General features: G+C 39.2%; 1 protein-coding gene across 2 annotated transcripts in view; it reads right to left on the reverse strand.

The window, feature by feature from the left end:
- LOC148353681 (cGMP-dependent protein kinase 1) overlaps positions 1–26,287 on the reverse strand; it is a 231,864-nt gene that overhangs the window by 28,427 nt on the left and 177,150 nt on the right. For both annotated transcript variants that reach the window (XM_088351757.1, XM_088351756.1), the window contains exon 8: positions 1,267–1,332. In XM_088351757.1, the coding sequence (XP_088207883.1) occupies positions 1,267–1,332 (66 nt within the window). The remainder of the gene's footprint in view (positions 1–1,266; positions 1,333–26,287) is intronic.

Genomic DNA, 26,287 nt, shown 5'->3' on the forward strand with positions numbered 1-26,287 from the left:
CCTTTAACAGCCCACTGCTTGTTTTCTTACACAGTGCACTATGTCAATAAAATTAACATACACAGTAATTCGTATCAAACTATCTCTGCAGGTTCTGACAGTCAGACACGTTTCGGAACCCAAGCATAGCTTAAGGCATTGATCGTAACCTGTGGAAAACGACTCTCTCATTACTCGGCTAAATTTCTCGATAAAGCCCCATTAGAGGCCACTACACTTCACAGCTGGGCCCCGGGGTAAGACGATACCCCGCTATTCCCCCTCTCACCATTCGCTTGGTTGAGTCTCACCGCAAGACTTAAACCTTCTCGGATAAACTGCTCCCTCGGATATCGGACTTCTTTCAGGGTCAATAAACATGAGCAATACAGTTATTCTCCATGGCAATCAAAACAAGTTTTCTCATAATCCGAATTCCTAGGATTGCCCTCTTTTCAAAGAAAAGCAATAATTTTCTTTAGTGCATTAAAAATAATTGACATGCAAATCAGCTGTGCACAAAAACAAGTCGGTTAGCAGAGAGGGGACTGCGTTTGAGCATCTTAATGAGTGCCTAACAGTTGCGATTACAATTAGGCTTGGTGTGAGAACTTGCATGTACTGTGTTTGTTACTTTGATTTATATTCTGTAGTCATTATTGTTTTCCCTCTATTGCAAGTCTTTATTAAAATGAATACGCGTTCTGAATGTCCATTCATGAAGTCAAGAACATGACAAAAACAGGGGTGCCTGTAAAGGGATAATGTACGTTATTTAGCGCCTTCTAAAAAAAAGCATAGTTAATTAGAAAAAATAATAAAAAAAAAAAAAAAATATATATATATATATATATATATATATATATATATATATATGGCTGTGCGTCATTGGGTGGCTTGCCTGGCTATGCCTGTTTTACGCCCCCTTTTGTTCATTTTGTTTAATCTGGATATAAATTCAGTATTATACATTATAGTTCAAGTATATACGATAGGTCTTTTTTTGGGTCAAATCCTATCTGTACTCCACTTTGGTATCGGTATAAGTCTTAAAAGAGTGTTACAGTGCATCATTAACTAAGGATAAACGTTTTATAGTTTCAACATAATCACTACTTTCCTTTGATTATATCAAATAAGAGTTTAAACCAAAAAAAAAAAAACTGAAAGAATCATCTTTGTTGTAAATACTGGTAGATACTCACTCTCGGTCAATGACTAAGCACGTGACGGCTAAAAAAAAAACTGAAAGAATCATCTTTGTTGTAAATACTGGTAGATACTCACTCTCGGTCAATGACTAAGCACGTGACGGCTTCCGCTGCGATAACGTTGGCCGTCCTGACGTCCTCGCTATGGAGAAAAGAAACAAATAATTAGCAAAACACTATTTGATTGTCCAAAGTTGCCAACTACAACTGTTGGCCATTACATTTTATCATATTTCAAATCCAATCCATCATCAGAAAGGCATTCTTCATCAGACGAGTCACTCCAGCTGCACGAGTCCTCAGAGTCGGTAATCCAGGAATCCATTGCTAACAAGTTTGCGCTAACTCACAAACTAACCCCTGCCGCCGAAGAAAAGACGAGCGGCTCCTCAGACTGACATTCCCGTCAGGGGATTATCCGAACTCTTGGATAGGGCTATGCTCCGCTTCGGTACACAGAGTCCAACACTCGATGGGTCCCTGCTTGACTTATGACAATCTATTTCAATGATGGTCCAATTCTACTCCCCCCTCCTCGTGGTGCACCAGCATGCAAAATCCCCTTGACCCATCGTGTTCCCGTACGCTACGAATAAAGGTCACAGATGGTGAGTTTTGATTGGTGAGTACCCTGTATGAGAGCTGAGGGGAGGAAGGTGTTTGTCTGGGCCGGAGGAGGTTTTAACACTTGATGGATAGGAGGCTGTCAGCACAATTTTAGTCTTTTGCTTCATTTCATTTTTTTGGGATGGAAAGACCTAATTTAATCTAGACCAGTGATCTGCAACCTTTTCTGTTTCACAGACTGGTTTAATGTCTGACAAAACCCTCAGCCCGGCCCAATAATGATAAAAATGATAATAAAAAGAATAAGCCTAAATTCACTATGTAATCACCAGACCACTAGGGATCTATATGACAGAGAAAAAGGCATTCCATTTTGTCTCTTCATCACACTAGTTTTACTCACGGTAACACGTTGTTTTGGCTGAACTATTTCCCATTATGGATCGTTACAACGTTTTACAACGTGGCACTAGGTAAAAAAGTGTGATAATATGATAAGACCTAATGCTTTTACTTGTGTCATCTACATCCCCAGTGGTTAAGTGGATAGGGTTCGGCGCTCTGATTGCCTCAATCCGGGTAAGAATCTCGTGGTATCCAATACTGAAAAAAATGTGGTCAGTGGTATTTTTCGACTGATCAATCGTTGTTTAAAAATAGTAGTATACCACCGTAAAACACACACCCAAACATTTGAGTTTCTTGGGGGGTAAAAAGAATGCAATGTGTACTTGAATAAATATGGCATAAGCAATAAAATAAAGCAACTGTCTTTTTCATTCTGTGCGGCCCGGTACCAAACGACCCACGGACCAAAAGAGGTTCGCAGCCCAGTTATTGCTGACTACTTATTTACACCACAAAAGTAATTGACAAAAGTTGTAATAAAATCCTAGGGGATAACACACATTAAAATCTAAAATCCTTCCCTTGAGTGTCCATTTGTTTTAGGTTTATATTGGTGGGATCTCGGCCAGGTGATATTTACATTTAATTTAGGGCTGAATCTCAATTTTCTCAGTCTTTCTGGACATTGACGATTTTGATTGATTTCAAGCAATTGACCCCTTTTGATGAACATTTATTTAAAGAAACTGATAAGTACATATTTACTAGACACTCAAAATAGGACATCAATTAATTTTGAACTTGCAAAGAATAACAGGAGAGTAATGTACAAACTACCTCGAAGATATAAAATATTCTACTCTGTTCTCAAGGTACTCCCTTGAGCCCTTTCTTTTATTTACATTTCCTAGATTAAAAAAAAAAAACGCATTATAAAGTTTGCTTTGAATCATTTTCCCTTTCCTTTCCTTTTCTGTTCTCTGTATTTCACACTCTCTCCTCTCTTGACCCTTTCCTGGGCTTTAAAATGTTCTGTTGCCACCATTCGGGCCCCATACCAACCCACCCCCCCTTCTCTGCTCAGCACACAAAACTGCACAACTACAGTGATGACACCACACATATTGACTAATCATGAGTTATAAAAAAAAGGAGTAAGAGGACAAAAAATGCATGCAAGCGAGCACACCATGGCTTTTGGATTATTTTATAAAATGAGATTTCTTAGTTATTATGATTAACTTTGCATATACTGTAAAATTGAAATGAAAGAGGAATAAGAAAGCTTGATGCGTTTGAGAAAATGGTCAGAACCCTTTTTTCAGCCCCTTTCTACCACAGAAGAGGAAGTTGCCTAACTCTTGAAGCCCATCTTCCAAAAGTAAGTTAAACTTAACTTTTTAGTATTAGGTCCCTTTTTTAGGCACTCAATTAGATTTTCAGTATTTTTGTAATTTTGTAGAATTTCCGTAGTATTTCTGTCATAGTATTTTTGGAGTAGACACACAATGGGACAATGGGGACATAGTTGGCACCCCCAAATAAATACATTTTTATATTTAGTAGCCCATTACTTACCATTATATATGTTGTCATATTTTTATCATTTTCGTCCAGTGGGCCGGACTTAAAATCCCTTATGTGGCCCGTGGGCCAGAGTTTTCCTCTCCCTGCACTATGCTGGCTTAACAGCAGAGATTTACTGTAGCTGGTTTATATGTCAGCTTCATTTGAAATGTGACCTCATAACAGCGCTACATAAAATGTGTAATAATTTATCACGATCCCAGAGGAAAATAAGGTTATACTGTATATGTTAAAGGAGACTGAGGTCAAAAGGATGAATATAAGTACAGGATATCGATTTGTTTCAAAAAATATTGCCATCTTAGTATTTGACGCGATCCCTGCAAGTTGTCGCTATGCTTCACAAAATACAAAAAATAATATTAATGAAGACACAGATTCAGTGTCCCTTCCACAACTGGAGAGGCTCGTTGTTAATTCATGCCACGTGTGTGCTAGACAAGGACTTACATGACCGCAAGACAGTCTCGTCAAAAAATGAATAGAAATAAATCACATATTTCGCTGCAACTACGCGATAAACATTCATTTTTTTTTTATTAGAAAGGTTAAAATTATATGAACTCATGCAATTTCTAAATCAATTTCCAATTGTTGGCTTTGGGCACAAGTCAGACTGCATTGATGATGACGATGATGAAAATTATCATTAGCATAATTATTGCAGTATTATTTTAACAGCCTAAGTAATTTATTTTCCACTAGTAAAGGTTATTTAAACACTTTACCTGATTAAAAACCTTTTTCTTTTCAGCAATTTATCAAATGGACTATTTTCATTGAATCAACTATGTTTTTTTATCCTATAATACAAGTGAATAACTATGACTCAAACTTTTAATGTGATAGATATGTATTTATATAAAGGGACAGTGTGTGTTATTTGACCACTTCATGTATTGTGTTGTGCAACCAAAAATGAATGCCAAAAATCTCAACAAATGATACAAACTATGGAGCCGCAAAATGATCAAAACACATTTTTTGCAAGCCTTTTTTGAGGTTTTTGTGTGCCCGTAGCAGCAACATGACGGATAATGATGTAAAAGCGAAATTCTTGAACTACGTGTATTTTGAAAAAAAATGAATTTTTATTTTACAGTTCATGTCACTATGCCTATTATTTAAATCAATAATGCATATTTATTTTAATAATTAAAGGATTTTTTTACCTTTTGAAGGTGCTAACAAATACACACTGTGTCGTGATTGCCAATCTGGCGCACCTGCGGCGGCTTGATTGGCGCCAACAGCCTGGACAGCTGATTGGTGGACACTCCCTTTTTAAACCCCCGGCTTCCTTTCAGTCCTTGTCAGATGGTTGCGAGCTGTTGTATTCCACTCAGTGAGCATTCCCGTCCGACTCCATTCTTGCTAAACCTTTCTCCTGCCTGATCTTCGTTTTTGACCTGTTTCTGGACCTGACTACGGCCGTTCTGCCTGCCCCTGTTACCGGACCCGTTTTGTTTTGTTACCTGCCTGCCTCCTGCCCACGACCCCGATTACGAACTCGACATCGCCTCTGATTTCCAGCCCCGGGAAAACGACTTACTATTCCCGACTGTCTTCGTCCGACACGAAAGTGTCACTCCCGCCTCGCTCGCTCCTGTTTTCCGTCAGTCCTCGGATCAAGCAGGCAAGCCTTACTCTCCCTCTCTTTTCAATAAAAACTGAGAAACGTATGTGATTGAGTCCTATGTCCGTTCTGGTCTCTGACACACTGCCCTTTTAAACCTAAATAAATATTTATAATTACTCATTGTTTGTTTTTGAATTAATACATCTAAGGGTCGCAACAATGATATGATATAAAATGTAAAATAAATATATGAATTGATGTATTTTTTTCTGTTGACTTGCAGTTTATTAAAGTTACAGAAATAATGTGGTTATCCTGTTTTGTATAGACATTTTCATTCAAATGCTATTTTTAAGTCTTAGAACTTCTTCAATTCATAACTTTATAAATTCACATAATGGAAAAAATGTCAAAAGTCTCAATAAGTTTGAAATATTGTCAACTGTGTTTTTACATGTTATTGAAACTTGAGGTTTACTCAAAATAAATTTGTATTGAGCTATGGAAAATGGAACAGTGGACCAGCTCTTCATACTATGCTGGGTCCTTGAGGGTGCATGGGAGTCTGCCTATCTGGTGTACATGTGTTTTTTGGACTTGGAGAAGGCATTCAACAGTGTACCTTTGAGGGGTTCTTTGGAAGTATGGGGTACCGCACAGTCTTAACGAGGCTGTGTGGTCCCCTTTTGCCCGGTGCCAGAGATTTGTCCAGATTGCTGGGAGTAAGTCGGCTTTGTTTCCAGTGGGAGTTGGACACCGCCAAGGCTTCCCTTTGTCGCTGATTCTGTCCCTAACTTTATTGGACAGAATTTCTAGACACAGCCTTGGAAGGGGTCCGGTTTGGAAGCCTCAGCATTGCATCTCTGCTTTTTGCAGATCTCAGTGGAGCGGTTTGCAGCAGAGTGTGATGCGGCTGGGATGAAGATCAGCACATCCAAGTCGGAGACCGTGGTTCTCGGACGGAAAAGGGTGGCATGCTTCTTCTGGGTTGGGGATGTGATCCTGCCCTAAGAGGAGGAGTTCAAGTATTTCGAGGTCTTGTTCACAAGTAAGGGTAGGTTAGAACGGGAGAACAACAAACAGATCGGTGCAGTGTCCCCTGTGCGGTCAATTGTGGTGAAGAAGGAGCTGAGCTTACTGGTCGATCTACGTTCCAACCCTACCTATGCTAATGAAATGTGGGTCAAGAGCGAAAGAACAAGATGCCGGGGACAAGCGCCACAATGAGTTTCCTCTGCAGGGTGGATGGATTCTACCCTAGAGATAAGGTGGGAAGCTCAGGCATCCGGGAGGGAGTCCTCCGCATTGAGAGGAGCCAATTTAAGTGTCTCGGGCACCTGATAAGGATGCATTCTGGACGCCTCCCTAGGAAGGTGTTTCCGGGCATGTACCACCGGTAAGAGGTCCCGGGGACGACCCAGGACACGTTGGAGAGACTATATCTCTAGGCTGTGCTGGGAATGCCTCGGGATCTCTTCAAATTATCTGAATGAAGTGGCAAAAACTAGGGAGGTCTGGGCTTCCCTACTTAGGCTGCTAACCCCTTGACTCGACCCCGGTTTAGCGGGAAAAAAAGGATGGATGGACAAATGGCTATGTATACTTTTGTGTTTTTTTGCCTCACAAACCTAAATATATTTAACCACTGTAGAAGTAGGTTTAAAAATAGCTCTGGTATAATTACATGTCCATCCATTTCAAGCACTGCTTATCCTCACTAGGGTCTCGGAGGTCCTGGAGTCAAACTGGAGAAAGACCACTAAGGCAAGGGGAGAACCTCCAAATTCTCAACGGGGAGGCCGGTAGTTGGATTTTTGCCCCGGATATTTGCAATGTGGGACCGTGCCACCCTTTTTTCAAATTTTTCATATGTACCTTTTAACAGACCAGTGTTAAATTGTAACAACACCAAGGATGAGTCTTGTGTCCTCATGTAAAACTTGACTATCACTTATTAGTGTAATGTAAAATAATCCTCTCCTATCATAGTATAATTCACTTTGAAAATGTTTCTGTATGTTCAGTGGACATTTTACACTCTGTAGATAAACATATAGGCACAGGAGCTCAAAGTTACCGTTACGGTGTTTCATTGACAATGGTTATCTTACTTTGTGTCATACTGGGGGGTGCAGTTGGTCCGAAGGACGCAGGTTAAGATCCCTGTTTTAAAATAAAACAATTAATAGTTTAATTCCTTTACTATTATCATTATTAATTTTGCTATATTTTTACCAATTGTAAAAATGTCAATAAATAAAAGATACAACTTTACTAAATGGCATTAGCTTGTTCAAAATGTCAGCTGTATGTAAAATCGTAATCATGTTTAGATAAATTCTTACATAACGTCGCTTCAATCCAAATGAGCAGATGACACATCATTTCCCTAACACTTCCAATCCGTCAAATCAGGCATGCACATGTGTCGAGCATCATTTTGTTTTTCTACGCCGATGAGCAACAGCTAATTACATCCAAGATCCGTTACATGAGCTCATTACCCCAAACAAGGAAGCCCTCCGTGTCTTTTCATTTACTCACCATGACGACGACGCACAACAAGGACACGTATATCGAAAAAATTACATAAGGATGACCTCGTGGGTTAAATGTGTCTTGTTACACCTGACTCTACAGCCTGCACCCACCCAAACATAATGTGCCATTGCGTTGACCACATCTGTCATTTTCACACGTCTGAGGCTGAAGTCAGCCACTAAGTTTGCAAAAGCAGACAAAGTCCTTTTTAGTGAGTCAGAACAAACACCCCATCCAAAGTGCACGTACAGTACACACATAGAAAAGTAAAATATCCTTGAAGAGTTGTCGGGGGTGTTGATTACGGGTAGAGAGGGCAGGAATTAACCTGGTAATTTGACAGTGATCTGGTGTCCTGGGAAAAGGGTTATAAAAATAATATACAAGCACGCAACCTTGCCGTAGGGGCCAAACGGCAACATGAGCAAGTAACAAGTGAGTTGTACTTTGCTACACTGCCAAATACTGAACATGTTTTAGACCTTTAGCAGTGTGGAAAAACATAATAGAAGCAGCACAATAGAAGCTAGTAAGCTGGAAGCCAACCGTTACATAAATTAAGTGGTTTCTCTTATAAAAGGGAAAACCTACCTTTTTTAAAAGGTTAGAGTTTATCAATTTGATAATACAGGTCTATTAGCCAAAATGTACTGAGAATGGCACTGTTTTGACAGGAACATTCCTTATTCTTGAAAGCTGTTGCGTACAAATAATATACAGCTCATTGTTAGTAACCATGTTTCAGCTATCAACATGTACACACTGCCATTTATCAGATACCCTGCTGGTTTCACAAGCTGGCCAAAAGAGGAGAAAGAAGCTGCTGACATCACGACAATAATGCTCCTCACCAGTGTTCAACCCAAGTCCAGCACCTTAAGGCTAAGCACTAATCGGAAAGAGAGAAGCCGAGGGCTAGAGAGCATAAATGCCACAGTCCAGGATGAAACATTAAAAGAAATCAAAGAGTACATCGAACAAATTGCCCCAAAAGATGACCTCCTGAGTGAATGTCTCAGGCAGTAGAACCCTAATACAAGTGTAAAGAGGAACAGCAGACATCCTACCAGAGACTAGAAAACCCAGGACTGACAGACAGCATAAAAATACTGATCATTTCAGCAAAAGAATAGTCCATTGGCACAAGCGGAATAGACCCAAGATATAGATTGTGCAAAGATACCCCTGAAACAGTCCAGCACATCCTGGAAAGTTGTAAGTAACTAGATGAATTAGCGTACATAGAGAGGCACAACTAAGTAGCTGGGATAATGTACGGGAACATCTGCAACCAGTATGGTATAATATATGGGATACTCAAATTACAAGGGGCCATACAGAAGGATGCTCAGAACAACAGGGCTAAGATTCTGTGCAACCAACCAGGTGGTGGACAGAAAGCAGAAGAGGGTGGTGATAATAGATGTGGTCAACCTAGCTGACGCCAACATCAGGAAGAAGGAACACAAGAAACTGGAGAAGTAACAACAGTTGAAAGAGCAGCTGGAACAGATGTGGAAGATGTGGTCGTAGAGGCTTTTGGGCAGGAATCCTTATATAGTAGCGCGGCTCCAACAACAACATCCGATGCCTCAGTCCAGAAGAGCAAAGTCCTAGAAACAGCTAAGATACTGCATTAAACACTCAAACTCCCAGGCCGAGAGGACCCAAGTCAGAGAATGACACGGATATTTCCCCACCAAGGCTGAGGAGAAGAGTTAATATACATATATATACATATACATATATATATATATATATACATATATATATATATATATATATATATATATATATATATATATATATACAGGGAGTGCAGAATTATTAGGCAAGTTGTATTTTTGAGGATTAATTTTATTATTGAACAACAACCATGTTCTTAATGAACCCAAAAGTCTCATTAATATCAAAGCTGAATATTTTGGAAGTTGGAGTGGGGCTTTTTTAGTTTTAGCTATTTTAGGAGGATATCTGTGTGTGCAGGTGACTATTACTGTGCATAATTATTAGGCAACTTAACAAAAAACAAATGTATACCCATTTCAATTATTTATTTTCATCAGGGAAACCAATATAACAGCTCAACATTCACAAATATAGATTTCTGACATTCAAAAACAAAACAAAAACAAATCAGTGACCAATATAGCCACCTTTCTTTGCAAGGACACTCAAAAGCCTGCCATCCATGGATTCTGTCAGTGCTTTGATCTGTTCACGATCAACATTGCGTGCAGCAGCAACCACAGCCTCCCAGACACTGTTCAGAGAGGTGTACTGTTTTCCCTCCTTGTAAATCTCACATTTGATGAGGGACCACAGGTTCTCTATGGGGTTCAGATCAGGAGAACAAGGAGGCCATGTCATTAGTTTTTCTTCTTTTGGACCCTTTCTTGCCAGCCACGCTATGGAGTACTTGGATGCGTGTGATGGAGCGTTGTCCTGCATGAAAATCATGTTTTTCTTGAAGGATGCGGACTTCTTCCTGTACCACTGCTTGAAGAAGGTGTCTTCCAGAAACTGGCAGTAGGACTGGGAGTTGAGCTTGAGTCCATCCTCAACCCGAAAAGGCCCCACAAGCTCATCTTTGATGATACCAGCCCATACCAGTACCCCACCTCCACCTTGCTGGCGTCTGAGGCGGACTGGAGCTCTCTGCCCTTTACCGATCCAGCCACGGGCCCATCCATCTGGCCCATCAAGACTCACTCTCATTTCATCAGTCCATAAAACCTTAGAAAAATCCGTCTTGAGATTTTTCTTGGCCCAGTCTTGACGTTTCAGCTTGTGTGTCTTGTTCAGTGGTGGTCGTTTTTCAGCCTTTCTTACCTTGGCCATGTCTCTGAGTATTGCACACCTTGTGCTTTTGGGCACTCCAGTGATGTTGCAGCTCTGAAATATGGCAAAACTGGTGGCAAGTGGCATTTTGGCAGCTGTACGCTTGACTTTTCTCAGTTCACGGGCAGTTATTTTGCGCCTTGGTTTTTCTACACGCTTCTTGCGACCCTGTTGACTATTTTGAATGTAACGCTTGATTGTTCGATGATCACGCTTCAGAAGCTTGGCAATTTTAAGAGTGCTGCAAGATATCTCACTATTTTTGACTTTTCAGAGCCTGTCAAGTCCCTCTTCTGACCCATTTTGCCAAAGGAAAGGAAGTTGCCTAATAATTATGCACACCTGATATAGGGTGTTGATGTCATTAGACCACACCCCTTCTCATTACAGAGATGCACATCACCTGATATGCTTAATTGGTAGTAGGCTTTCGAGCCTATACAGCTTGGAGTAAGACAACATGCATAAAGAGGATGATGTGGTCAAAATACTAATTTGCCTAATAATTCTGCACTCCCTGTATATATATATCATGTGCCAGCGGGCCCATTTTAAAACTAGACCTAATCACAGACTGTCTAAAATGTGATTACATTGTGCTGCAATTTTTTTCTAAATAGCACTTACAGTGGTGTAAATTAAAAACAAAGAGTATAAAGAATATATCAAAGCTTAAAAAAACAAAACAAAAAACAGTGCGGCAGAGTTCGATAATCTGAGAACTCTTACGTGACACGGGGCAGAGGTGAGTGCGCATGGCAAATTGAAACTGTGGCTGCGGCAAAGGGGCACAGCGTGAAGCACCACTTCAGCACTTATCACAAAAGCTTCCATGCTACCATAATTCCCGCACGGCGAACAGGAAAGGCCTACGAATTAAAGTTAAACACCAGTTGTTGTTTTTTACAAGGCCATTAAAAAAAAAGAAAAATCAACCGAAACCTCTTTTAGAGCTACACATTTTTAATAAAGAAGAAGTCAGCATTTTCAGACAGGGAGTGGAAACTGGACCTGGCGTGTTTAACTGACAATACTGAGAAACTAAAGCTTTTGATCTGTGAACTGCAGGAAAACAGTCAAACTGATGCTGACACGTTTAGGTTATGTCAATGCATTTAAAACTAAGATAAACATTGGTTTTCATGCATTTCCATACAAAATGTGCAGTCAGTGCTGAAAGTGAATTTGTCAGCATCTGAGACTTTTGACAAAGCTGAAAAAAGAACAATCAAGTTATAAATCAACATGGGCAAGAGTTTGAGAAACGTTTTTTTGTACTTTGATGTGTGTCGTTCATTTCTAATCCTTTCATGCAAAAATATACAAATTGTATAGCTGAGCAACTAACTACAATGTTCAACATGGATGTTGGTGTGGTAGAGCTAAGAATTGTACATTGGCAACAGTAGTTATTAGTTGAAATGTGATCAGATTTATTTTAAAAGTTTATTTGTTAAAAGTTACATAATTTATCATTCGTACAAACATGTTTCATTAAACTGATCCGGTCCTGAATAATTTCATGTGATTTCCTGCAAAATTTTGTGAACTTTCTCTATTTGTAATTGAAACAATTAGAAAGGTAAAGAAACAAAAAAATGCATGTTGAAGTTGATCTGTTTTTTACCATGTTGAATCATTCTGATTAATCAAAAATCATTAAAACCAGTTATCACGTGAAATATGATAAAATAATAAAATATAAGATAGAAAATGGAATTGAGACAAGAAAGTTTGATCACATTTCCCCGATTTTGGCTACCCTGCATTGGCTCCCAGTTAGCTTAAGATGTGATTTTAAGGTTCTCTTGGTAGTATACAAAATCATGCATGGACTTGCTCCCTCATGTCTTTCAGATTTAATTTCCACCCATGTTCCAGTCAGGAGCCTTCGTTCTGAAAATGCAGGTCTACTAGTGGTCCCAAGAAGAGATCCACAGGTTCGAGAGCGTTCTCCATTCAGGAATGCTCTGCCTACTGCGATCTGCAATTTCAGTGGAAATGTTTAAATCTAAGCTTAAAACAAACTTCTATTCTAGAGCATATGAATAACCTATATTTTCGGTTGACAATATCTGTGTATTATTTGTTATCCTGGAAGGGGGGACTACCTCCCTTTCTCAAAGTTTCTTCATTATCCTCATATTGAGGTTTTGAGTTTTTCCTTGCCCTCATGTAGGTTTTAGATCAGGGAATGGAGTAATAATAGTCTGTAGTCTGCAATAGTCCGTGGCCTGTGCAGCCCTTTGAGACTCCTTGTGATAAAGGGCTACACAAATAAACATTGACTTGACTTGATTAAATTTATTAAAATTCTTATCAAGGTTCCCTTTGTGTTACTCCGTGACCTTGAAGTGCTCTCATCCTCGAAAAGGTTGGAGACCCCTGGTGTTTTCATACATTTTCTTTAGTGTACAAATGCTCGCTTAAGAAAAACATACAAACAAAGGCAAGGCCAAATGTCAGCCTAAGCTATGTGCATGCCGTTGAATGAAATCCATCTCGCTTCAAGAAGTTCACACTTCATGACTTAAGCTGTTGACGACACCTAAACAACACAGAGGACCCATAGAGATTACATCCTTATGGTATCCCTGCCACTCTACAGGTATATGTTAATATTTCAAGAAAAAAAAAACTTGTAACTTAATAGTGCATCTTAAAAGCATACACATACACGACAAGTCCTCCTTGCAGATGAAAGGTCGACAATGATAAAAACAAGAAGAGCTTTGAGGGGCTTTTGGCCTTCATACGCAAACACGCAGTTAACTTTCTAATTAGATCGGCGGGGGCTAATATTCAGCGCGCCCTCTGATCAAAAGCCGGCCCTGAAAGATGACCGCCATCTGCCGTCATTTCCATTCGTCCAAAACGCGGTCATCAAAGCTGCTCAGGCTCAAGACGACAAAAGAGGTGCTCTTCACAATAAAAGACCATAACAATCTTAACGACGTCCTCATTTTGGTAGGGAGATGAATTTGTATGAATAAGCAAAGAGGCAATCCTTTCTGTACGGCCCCTGTGTGCATTCTAGCGAAACAACTTCAAATATTATCGTCTATTTATAGCGCTTGATATTACCAGACAAACCTTTACTCCATGAACACATTCCTGACTTACCTGTATGAATAAAAAAGTTTTATTGTTTTGATACCAGCCTTCATCAAGTCAAAAAACAACACTTTTGTTACTGTTTTGTGCAAAGGGATAGCAGTTTGTGTAAGGGAAATTATAGTATGATTATAGTTTGAATGTGCCTTTGATTTTGATTTTATCCTCACACGTGGCTTAACGAAGCCAAAGGTTATATCCCTGTGCTGTTCGTATTCTTGCAAAAATTGTATCCTCTAGGGGCCTTCTAACTATAGAACAAGATGGCCTTCGTTTTGGTGCTGGGAAGAGCTTACTATTGTATCCTCTTGGGGCCTGCTGACTATTAATCAAGATGGCCTTCGCTTTGGTGCTGGGAAGTGCCAGCAAGCCTGCTCAAGAGTTTTCCTCCCTACATTCCCTTCTTTTCATTTCCTTACTGCTCATTTATTATACATACACACACACCATCTAGCTACCAGCATTATTCACTTCCTTTAAGTATGTGTTTTCTGGTTAAACCAATAAGATTCTTTCCCTTTCATTTGACCTTGATTAAGCCAATCAGATGTGTTGTTCTATGTCTGCGCTTTCCAATAAATGAGTCTCTAGCCATAGGCAGAGCGTGATTCTTTCCTGATCTGATCAAGCTTTTCCAAGGCCAGTTTTTTTACTGTTTCCAGTACCTTCAAAGGCAGAAATCCAGCATCCATTTTGTTTTGGTCTGCTTTGATGACTAAAATGAAGTTGCTATCCAGCTGCTAGCACATACTTTGTGCTATGTTGCGCTGTTCCTTTCTATGATCTACGATCTTTTTATGTCAATGGGCTGCTATAAACTGACATGAATTCTGCAATTCGGCTTCAACAATGCACGTGCAGCTTCAAAACGTCAGACTGGTTTGCAAACACGGAAAAGGCTTTTTAAGTGTTAATAATGGTATTCATTACGAAAGACAAAAAAGAAACATGTAATTCATGAATAAAAGCTTAAAAATGAGCCAAATTTGGACTCATTTTAATGGTATTGATTGCTTCGAAGCAGAGTGCATGAAATATTTGAAACTAATGATCTTTTGCTTTTCATTTTACTTGTTTTAGTTCTTTTTTTGCTTGTTTCAGAGGATCTGTGTATAAACTGGTTAAAATATGATTATTAATAGTTCAATAATTTCATATATATTGTCTGCATTTTATTATTATTATTTTATTGATAGCACTGAAGGGTTTATGTTCTTAATTTATATTTAATTGTTTTTCATTTTCAGTGATTTTTTAAATCCGTCCAGTGCCTAAAAATCTAAAATCATTGTTTTTCTTTCGTTAGCCTTCTAACACAATTAACAAACATGATATACTATATCCAACACTGGAGTGCTGGAAAATGGCCTCCATTCACTTATGTAGATAATGGAATTAAAAAAAAAACTGGCATTTATAGATAAAATAGTCATTTACTTAATTAACAATGTATGGATTATATTTTCTAAATAGTTCAATGTTAGATATATTTAAAAAAACAGCCTTTCCTTAAGACATTTGTAGCGATTTCTAAGCGACCCCACCGTAACTTTTAAGGTTTATCTTGCAAAATGTTGAAACTATTTAGCAGTTACTAGTAAATATATCATTTGCATGCTAAGGGTCTAAATGCATTTAAAACTCAAGTGTGCTAGTTGATCAGCATGTTTTCCTTGCCCTCATGTAGGTTTTAGATCAGGGGATGCTGTAATAATAATCTGTAGTCTGTTACAGTCTGTGGTCCGTGCAGCCCTTTGAGACTTCTTGTGATAAAGGCCTGTACGAATAAACATGACTTGACTTGACTTGGCTTGTACTTTACCCTTTTTGGGGTAGATCTGTGAATATTTTTATTTATATTTCATGTGTTTTGCTGGGACCCTTTGCAAACCTTATAAATATATATACAAAATGATTGGGTGCATAATATGTTTGGATCTTCTCAGTGAGCCAAGCCAAAAGAGCCGTTTCTCAAAAGTGAATAGTTTAATGAACCCATCCACTTGAATGCGGCAGCAGGGGGCAGTAATGTTTCACATGACAACTCTATAATGAGGACTGAAGCCACCATCAGCATAATTTTACCCGCTTTTCAACATTTTCCTTCATTTAAAAGTGTGGTCTATCGAGTCAGACTTCCAGGAAACACAGCAATAGAAATACTTTCAATCGTTTTAAAACACTTCACCCAAAATTCAAGCATTTTCCTGACATTGAAAACATTGCAACTTTTCAAGGATTTCAAGCAACTGTACAAACCCTGCTGCTTTAAATCCTTCAACTATTTTTTTTTCAAAGCATCTCTTTAAAGCAGTTGGGTGCAAATAACTAAATTTCTGTGTAAAAAAAAGCAACCAACTACAACTTTTTATGTACAAAATATTTTCAAAGTGCTATGTAAATAAATGTGAGGTGACTTAACTCATTTAATATCATAGGCTCCACATACTTCCAACATACGAGTACATCTGAATCTGCTAACATCACAAAAAAGGGCATTAAATAAACGAGCTGCGGGCAAAACCTTCTGTGGAAAAACATAAACCGCTACATTATGTCATTGCATCGTTATCTTAATGGTGGCGCAGCTGTCTTATCCAAACTTTCATCCGTTAGGTCGCATGTCAATTTGAAACGGACATCTGGAGATCCGACCTCACCGCGTCAAACGTCAAGTGCGTCGACGTTCACGGGCGTTCGGTCATTAGTAACATGTGGCTAACGTTAGCCATCTGCGCCACGCCAGACGAAGAGCAAACCTGTTGGAAATCGGGCGCTACCTTAAAATACAAGCACAGAGTACGAGGGTGCTGAATTTTTCCTAATCTAGACATTCTCCCTGCGTAATTACTCGCATCCAAGCTGAATTTATGAAAATAAAATACTTATATCAGTCAGCTTATATGCGCATGTTTTGTTGTGTTTCACCAATAGCAAATGGTAGGCAGTGACTAGGGAAGGGGGGCGTGACTTCCTCTCTGTCTCTACTTCTGTCTCCTTATCTATCCCCTTATCTTTTATCTCTCTTTAGCTCACAGTTTTTCTCTTTCTCTGTTTATCTCTCTTTCTCACATTGTCTCTTATTTTCTCTTTCTCTTTTTATCACTCTTTCTCTTTTCTCTTTCACTTTTTTCTCTCTTTCTATTCATTACACTTTTTCCTCTTCTTTTTTCTCTTTCTTTCTTTCTTTCTTTCTTTCTTTCTTTCTTTCTTTCTTTCTTTCTTTCTTTCTTTCTTTCTTTCTTTCTTTCTTTCTTTCTTTCTTTCTTTCTTTCTTTCTTTCTTTCTTTGTTTCACTCTCCTGTTCTCCCTTTCACACTTTTTTTCTCTCAGTCCCTCTCATTTTTACTCCCCTCTCTGTATCTCTCTCTCTCTTTCTCTCTCTCCTACCTCTCCTCAGCTCTCTACTTTATCTCTCTCCTACCTCTCCTCCGCTCTCTACTTTCTCTCTCTCTCTCTCCCTCCCTCCCTCTCTCTCTCTCTCTGTCTTTTCTCTCTCTCTCTCTCTCTCTCTCTCTCTCTCTCTCTCTCTCTCTCTCTCTCTCTCTCTCTCTCTCTCTCTCTCTCTCTCTCTCTCTCTCTGTCCTTTTTAGTCTTTTTTTCTCTCTTTTGCGGCAGTAGCTCAGGAGGTAGAGCGATCGTTTTAGGATTAAGCGATCCCAGTTCGGATCCCGGCTCGTCCGTGTTACATGCCGAAGTGTCCTTGGGTAAGACACTGAACCCCCAATACCCCCAATAAGCAGGTTAGCGCCTTACATGGCTGCGCAGATCACGGCCGCTATTGGGAAATGTGAAGCACACTGTAAAGCGCTTTGGGAAGTCATTGACTTGAAAAGCGCTATATAAATGCAGATCATTTCATTTCATTTCATTTCATGCTTCTCTCCTTTTTATGCCTCTCTCGTTTGAAGGTGCTTGTGACTGGTCAATATGTGTGGTGTTATCTCTGTGTTGTTTGATTATTTAGCATAAATACATTGAATGTTTGAAATAGGTAAAAGTTAACTGTATATTAAATCAATACATTGTATTATAATATAGTAGGCATATTACATTTTCAAAAGGAATTATATTGGTGCACAACGTTTCATTTGGTAAGTAATAAATGATTGGAAAAAAACAAACAAACGAAGAACCGTTTGGTAGTCGAGTTTGCTGAGCGTTTTAAATGAAGTAACTAGTAACTTTAACTAATTACTGTTTTTCAGTATTTTGCTCAATACTGCTCATCATTGAAAATGCCAAAACACTTTGAAAACATGAAGCAATTACTGTACCAAGTTCCTTTGCTGTATTCCCAAACCGATTAGTAAATGAAAGCACATTTACTTCAATGCTAATCAGTGGGAAACGCTAACGGTAAGAGTCGGTCGCCAAAGAATAGTCGCAGCTCTTCAAACTGCTAAATGGAGACGCCTTAATTAGCCATTAGCAGGAAATCCCAAAACGCAGCAACTGAGAAGTGCCTGCGAACTACAAATGAAGATTTTACATTGCCGAATTCACTCCGCAGTCAGCGGTAAACCCAAACAAAAGTATTAAGTACTAAGAAAAAGACATACTATAGATCTGACCTTTTAAAGTCCTGGGTCTCTAAGAGGGCTAGGTACAGGTACTATAAAGGTGTCTCCAATCAGCAATTGTCATTCAGAGGGTTTAAAAGCTTGTTGAAAGGTGCTGAATTTTTGCAGTATATCATGAATAGTATGAACACATTTCGTATGTAATGTATTACTGTGCTAAGTGTCTCCAAAATCAAAATGAGGCATGCAATCCTCTTGCCTCGTGGCAGAGCGCTATAGTAAGACCAAGTGCCGTATTTTCGGCACTATTAGGCGCACCTGAAAGCCTTACAACATGGTGCACCTCATATATGGATCAATATTGAGTTGGAACAGGTCTCGCAACTACGGTAAGCAGCCGCCGACGTAATTTTTTCCCAATAGAAGAAGTAGTGCGCGATGCATGCTGGGATATACAGCCCCATGCAAAAAGTATGGAATCATCAGTACTCACTCCGACATTTGATTCTATAGAACAAACTCAGATAAAGAGCATTAAAAAATAATAAAGATTTCAAATGTGCGACTCATTGTCCTTCAGAAAAAATAAAATAAATGAATAAAAAACTTTGTGGTGGACAGTAAATACTAATTTTATTGACCAAGTGCAGGGAAATAAATATGGAATCACTCAATTCTGATAATCAAAAATATGGAATCATAAAAAAACAGACAAAGGAATAACAATGAAAACATTATCACTAGTGTTTAGTTGCACCACCTTCAGTTTTTATGACAGCTTGCAGTTCCCGAGGCCTGGACTTGATGAGTATTCTTCATCATTCTGGTGCCAACTCACTTTGATTGCATTGCCAGATCATCTTTGCAGATCGGAGCCTTACTGTGGACAATTTATTTTATTATTTCCACCAAAGGTTTTCAATTGGGTTGAAATTTGGGCTATTTGCTGGCCATGATATTGAATGGTGGCGTCTCTCTCCAAGGAATGCTTTTATAGTTTTTGCTTTGTGGCATGATGCATTGTCATCTTGGGAAATGAGTTCATCATCTCTAAACATTCTTTTAATCGAAGGAATAAAAAAGCTGTCCAAAATGTCAATGTCATCTTCTGCATTCATTGCAGATTTGACCACGGCCATCTCCCTGGTGCCTTTGCCTGACATGCAGCCCCATATCATTAAGGGATGTGGGAATTTTCATGTTCCTTTAAGCAGTACTCTTTGTAAATCTCACCGGAATGGCACCAAACAAAAGTTCCAGCATCATCACCTTGTCTAATGCAGATTTGTGACTCAAGTTACAAGATGAAGATTGTCTTCATCCAGTCATTCACAGTCCAGGAATGCCTCTCCTTAGCCCATTGCAGTCTTGTTCTTTTGTGTTTAAGCATCAAAAATGGTTTCCTTTTAGCTTTCCTGTATGAAAATTAAACTCCCTTTAGGCCATTTTTGCACAGTTCTGTCACATACATTGACTTCAACTTCCTCCCATTTCCTCTTCATTTATTCCTGTTGTGCATTTTCTGTTTTCGGGGCATATGGCCTTTCGTTGTTTGTCTTAGTGCCTACATGCCTTCCTTGGCCTACTAGTATGCTTGACTTAAACAACCTTCCCATGCTTTTTGTACCGCCCACATCTTTGGAAACCGTACGAGTAGAGTTACTCTTTTCAGGATGATTGACGATCCTATCTCTCTTGTTGGAGCCATGATTCTTAGTCAAGGAGCCCCTTAAAGTGTGATAGCTGCTGACTAACGAGCATACTTCTAAGCCTGGTGCCCAATTTAGGAAAGGAAATTGAGTGGGTGTGTCCTAATTTTATCCTCAAAATGCACTGATTCCATATATTTTTCTTTACAATGGAGTGATTCCATATTTATTTCCCTGCACTTGCTTTATAAAAGTAACAGTTACTGATAATTTCAATGTTTTTTCTTAATTTATTTTAGTGTCCAATATGTTGCACATTGGAATGACCTTACAATGGTTTCATGTTTGTAATCTGATTTTTTGTCAACAGAATAAAATGGCTTGGTGAGGGCTTGCCCAAGACTGCTGATTCCATACTTTTTTCTAGGGGTCGTATATACCGGCGTTTCATTTCATAACCAATGTGTCATCCTGCTACTCCACCTGTCAACAATATTCCTGTGGTATGGAATTCGGGCCGCATCTGCCGTCATGCAAGGCACAAGACCCGGGACCGGCAGTCTAATCCTGTGGTGGTTACCACTAAGGTTGCCATTAAGGTTCAAAACTCGCGAAAGGTTTCAGCTCAGTCCACAGTGCTGAAGCTTGGCCTTCTTAATATTAGATCACTAGCCTCCAAAGCTTTACTTGTCAATGACCTTATTAATGAACACAATCTTAACCTTATTGGCCTTTGTGAGACCTGGTTAAAACCAAATGAGTTTGTAGTGTTAAATGAGGCTTCTCCCCCTAACTTTGTGAGTTCGCACTTGGCACGACCATGCAAAAAAGGTGGAGGTGTTGCTCTTATATCGGAAGATAGGTTGAAATTTACTTCTAATACCCCTACTAGTTTTAAAACGTTTGAAGCACTTGTTATGAGGTCCTTAATGTCAACACCAATTTATTTAGTTGTTGTGTATCGCCCACCTGGACCATACTCAAATTTTTTGGAAGAATTTTCGGAACTGTTAACAGACTTAGTAACTTATGCGGACAATGTTGTAATTATTGGTGATTTTAATGTTCACATAAACTCCCCATCAAATTCACTTGCAATTGCATTTAAGTCACTGATTGATACATTTGGTTTCAATCAAATAGTTGATGTGCCCACTCATAAAGATGGGAACACTCTAGATCTTGTCCTGACCCGTGGCGTAGTAGCCTTAAATGTTACAGTGTTACCGTATCCTAATGCCATCTCTGATCACTATTTTGTTAAATGTGAGGTGCTGTTTAATGTTTACTGTGATAAGGAAAATTTAGGCTTTAGCAGTCGCAACATCCGCCCTAAAACGGTGTTAGCCTTAAAAGAATTATTACCTACGGTAACTGCAGCCTTCCCTTCGTACACTGGGTCTGTTGACTCACTTACAAACAACTTCAATACTGCTTTGGTAAATGTTCTTGATTCTGTGGCGCCCCTAAAGTATAAATTCCGACCCAAGAAGAATACACCTTGGTTTACTGAAGAAACTAGGTTACTCAAACAAAGTTGCAGAAAAATTGAACGAAAATGGCGCACTACTAAGCTGGAGGTTTTTCGACTGGCCTGGTGTGACACTTTGCTGAAATATAAAGTAGCTCTTGCCTCAGCTAAAGCTTCGTATTTCTCTAAGATTATTGTTGAACATAAGAATAATCCGAATTTTTTGTTTGACACAGTGGTGAAACTTACCAGACAACAACTTAACCCAAATGGTTGCACTTATTCTGCTAATGACATTATGGAATTTTTTAATAAAAAGATTCAACTAATCAGGAATGAAAGTTTAAAAGAACGCTCTGTTTCCTCCTCCTATATCAAAGATGTGGAGGTGCTAGGTATGGACTGTGTCAGCAGTTGTTCAGAAACATTCTCCAGTTTCAATGATTTGTCCCTTGATAATCTAACACAGATGGTCAGTAGGGCCAAACAAACTACGTGCCTGCTTGATCCGTTTCCAGCTTCACTGGTGAAGGATCTGTTTGGGATCTTAGGACCATCAGTTTTAAATATTATTAATATATCGCTATCCTCGGGTATTGTTCCTGTAGCCTTCAAGTCTGCCGTCATTAAACCCACGCTTAAGCGACCTAACCTTGACCCAGAAAGCCTAGGTAATTATAGGCCAGTGTCAAATCTGCCATTTTTTGCGAAAGTACTTGAAAAGGTCGTTGCACAGCAGCTAAATGACTTCATGTCAGAAAATAACCTTTTTGAAACTGTCCAGTCAGCATTTAGGGCAAATCATTCTACTGAGACAGCCCTTGCTAGAGTAACCAATGATCTCCTTTTAAAAATAGATTCTGGTGCCTCATCAATGTTACTGCTGCTGGATCTCAGCGCTGCTTTTGATACGGTCGACCACAACATATTATTGGTTCGTCTAGAACGCATTGGTATCTCAGGAACTGTACTCTCGTGGTTTAGGTCCTACCTGTCAGACAGGATGCAATGTGTTAACTATGGCAATCTGACCTCTAAACAATCTAATGTCCCTTGTGGTGTTCCTCAAGGCTCTGTACTTGGCCCCCTTCTTTTTAGTATTTATATGATCCCGCTTGGTGACATTATCCGCAAGTATAATATTAGTTTCCATTGCTATGCAGATGACACTCAACTGTATGTGCCACTGGAAAAAACTGGACATTTAAGTTTTAGAAATCTGGAGGCTTGCCTTACTGAGATTCAAAGATGGATGTCAAATATTTTTTTACGCCTTAACCCAGAAAAAACTGAAATGTTGATTATTGGTCCAGCTCACTGTCGTCAGTTGTTTTCAAACACTACCCTGAACCTAGACAAATGTAATATCACCCATAGTGACTCGGTCAAAAATCTAGGTGTTATATTTGGTCCTAATCTGTCGTTTCAGTTACACGTGAAAAATATTACTAGAATAGCTTTCTACCACCTCCGTAATATTGTGAGGATTTGTTCGATGCTGTCCCAATCAGATGCAGAGATTTGAATTCATGCGTTTATTACTTCTCGGCTTGATTACTGTAATGTATTGCTTTCTGGTCTCCCGATGTCTAGCATTAAAAGTTTGCAGCTGGTTCAGAATGCGGCAGCTAGACTTTTGACTAAGACCAAAAAGTTTGAGCATATTACTCCTGTATTGGCCAACTTGCACTGGCTCCCAGTCCACTTAAGATGTGACTTTAAGGTTCTCTTATTAACATATAAATGTTTGCATGGGCTTGCGCCCTCTTATCTCTCCGATTTGATTTCCCCCTATGTTCCTGCACGGAGTCTGCGCTCGGAAAATGCCGGTCTACTTGTGACTCCGAGAGCCAAGAAGTCTGCGGGCTCGAGAGCGTTCTCCATCCGGGCCCCGGTGTTATGTAACGCCCTGCCTCTGGAGATAAGATCTGCAACCTCAACGGAAGTTTTTAAATCGAGGCTTAAGACACACTTCTATTCCAAAGCATATGATTGATGCCCACCTCATATTCTGTTTTGTCCTGTCTTTTTCCGACGCCTGCCTGGCTGATACGAAGGAGAAGGATGATTTGGGATGGGTCAGCGGACCGGCGTCTGACCTGCAGCATGTCAACCCCTGCATTTCCCAGCTGGCAGAGACGGGAGGCAGCGTCGTGGCCGTCATAGACTTTCTGGACTGGTTTGCAGGCTGGGGGCGTCGTTGATGTCATGCACTTTCCGGACATTTTCAACATCTTACCTTATGTTTACTATTATGTGTACAGTAATGCTAATTGTAATTCACCCTGGTCATTCCTGGAAGGGGGATTACCACATGTGAGGTCCTTTCTCAAGGTTTGTCTTTTCTCCTCACACTGAGGTTATTGAGTTTTCCTTGCCCGCATGCTGGTTTAAGATCAGGTAATTGTGTAATTTTGTAACTGTAATCCTGCACAGTCCTTTGAGACATTTTTGTGATTAAGGGCTATATAAATAAATTTGACTTTGACTTTGAATTATCATTTCAATTGGTCACTATTGGCAAAGGTTATTCAGAGGTAAAGGAGGCAAGTCCTTTTTCGCATTTACAGGCACATATAGGCTAGAACAGGGCAAAATAAAGCCTACAATTGGCCGAAAAAGATGTGAATCACGAGTTAGGTGGGTCTAAACTCTAGAGAAAATTATTTTACTGGTCTATTTATTTGTAAACTGGAATTATGGGGCTAAACAGACAGCTAGCAACAAGCAACGTACATCTATGCAAAGATGCTTTTATGTGTGTTTTTTTTTAAGTTTGTCCCGTTTTTTTGGAGTACGTAAATATTTTACACATTAAGATTCACTCCGCTCACGGATGTAAGGGGACTATGCTGGCGTATTATCATCAAATGTGACGGCTGCAAGATGACGTCTTAAGTAGGCTACCCCAGCATTATATTTTCCAGGTATCTTGTTTCAGACTTATGCTGATGTTTCTGTGATAAGAATTTTAAAAGGTCAGCATAGCTTGTATACCAAGAGTTTAAGCTTCTAGCTGATTCATTGACGTTCTTGCTGCAGCGCCGCTTATTCTGGTGCGCCTTATGTTTGGAAAATATATGACATAAGACTGTTTTTTTTTTGGGGGGGGGGCTTATAATTCAGTGCGCCTTATTGTGCATAAATTACAGGATTCTGAATAGGCACACAGTTCAACCCCAAAACATATAAAAAGTGATAATGTTAGCAAACTAAAAGGAAGTCAAGCCTTCTCATTTTCACGTTGCATTATTTACAATGGAGGATTATTTATCCATGGATGGTTTAATTCAAAAGTAGCAGAGCATAGACTTCATTTATAGGTTAAGGTAAGACAATAACGGCCTGCAACTGGCTGGCAACCTGTTCAGGGTGTCCCCTGCCAACTGCCCAAAGATAACCGGGATGGGCTCCAGCACCACCCGAAACCCTACTAAGGATAAGTGGGGCGGCTAATAGATGGATGGATGACAAGACAATATCAACAATTATACCTAGGTTTAGGGCACTTTTACTCAGTGTTATCTTCCCATCCTATCTGATAAAGTCATAAAAACATCATAATTAAATATACTTCAACCTAAAGAAGTTTCAAAACATCAGAAATGCAATACCTTAAAAAGAATAAAAGTTGGCCATTGAAAAAGGTTATCCTAACAGACGTTGCCCTACTTACTATGGAGATAAGTTCCGGCCGGTCGAATTTGTTTGTTAGTTGCTTCAACGCTATATTTTGTTTTGAATGTTTAAGGTTTACATAAGTATGTTAAGGTTTGTATACATAACCTGTATTGTCTTGTACTAAAACATAAACATGTAAAACAATAATATGCTCTATAAAGATAAATCAAGTTAAGTTTAACTTACTTTCGGAAGATGAGCTTCAACAGTTAGGCGACTTCCTCCTCTATGGTAAAAAGTGGCCGAAAAATAGCGATCCAACGATTTTCTCAACCGCTTCAATCTTCCTTATTCTACTTCCATTTCAAAAGAAACGGCTCGGCTCTTCTTTACACTTTATACAAACCATATTGAAGGGAGGCACAAGATATTGAACAGTAAAAATGTCAAAGTTTAGTGCGCTGAAGATACAGTATAGTATGTTTACACACGAACTAGGAAGAGGAAGCCGGATTTCTTCTTCGGGGGAATGCTGGGTGAGCTCTCACAGCGCCACACCCCGGTAGCGGCGGAAAGAAGCACTACAGTACTTTACTCAGGAAAAGGTGCACAATACAAAATCAAATTTACAGCAATGTCTGGATATTTTTCGACATCCCGAAAAAAAATGTTCGTGTCTAACGTTTTTCGTAACTCGAATGGTCATAAGTAGGGGAGCGTCTGTGCCTTGAAAAAACCGAAATGTTTTCACACATGGTTAATTTTGACTGCCATCCTGAATTTAGAATATATATTTAAATAAGCCGAATCCAGACCAATTTTAAAGGCGCAGTAAATCTTATTCAGTGCTTTCTTCTGGTAAACAAAACTTGGTTGATTATATAAAAAAAAAACAATATTGATTAAAAACACAAGCAAAATTCATTTACTATCATATAAATATGTATGTTTTAAAATACTCTCAGGTTACGTTTATTTGGCACGCAGAGTAGAGGTAGCAAATATGATTTGCCACCATTTTTCAGTTACAGGTACTCAAAACCCATGCGAAAATATGGACAGAAAGAACCCAAGAAATAAAATGTTGTGTTTAGGGTCACTTTGAGTCTTCGTAGTTTGTAATTTTCCTTGTGCTTTTCGGCACTTGTTTTCGGTTTCACGACACAATACGGTAAAATTTTGTGGTCAAACCATACTCATTGTCCCTTGGGGGAAGACTACCCCAACCCAATTCTCCAACATACCCGAAAATAAAG

The sequence above is a fragment of the Urocampus carinirostris genome, chromosome 13 (assembly GCF_059441175.1).
Source record: "Urocampus carinirostris isolate Australia breed hairy pipefish chromosome 13, RoL_Ucar_1.0, whole genome shotgun sequence".
In the NCBI taxonomy this organism is placed as follows: domain Eukaryota; kingdom Metazoa; phylum Chordata; class Actinopteri; order Syngnathiformes; family Syngnathidae; genus Urocampus; species Urocampus carinirostris.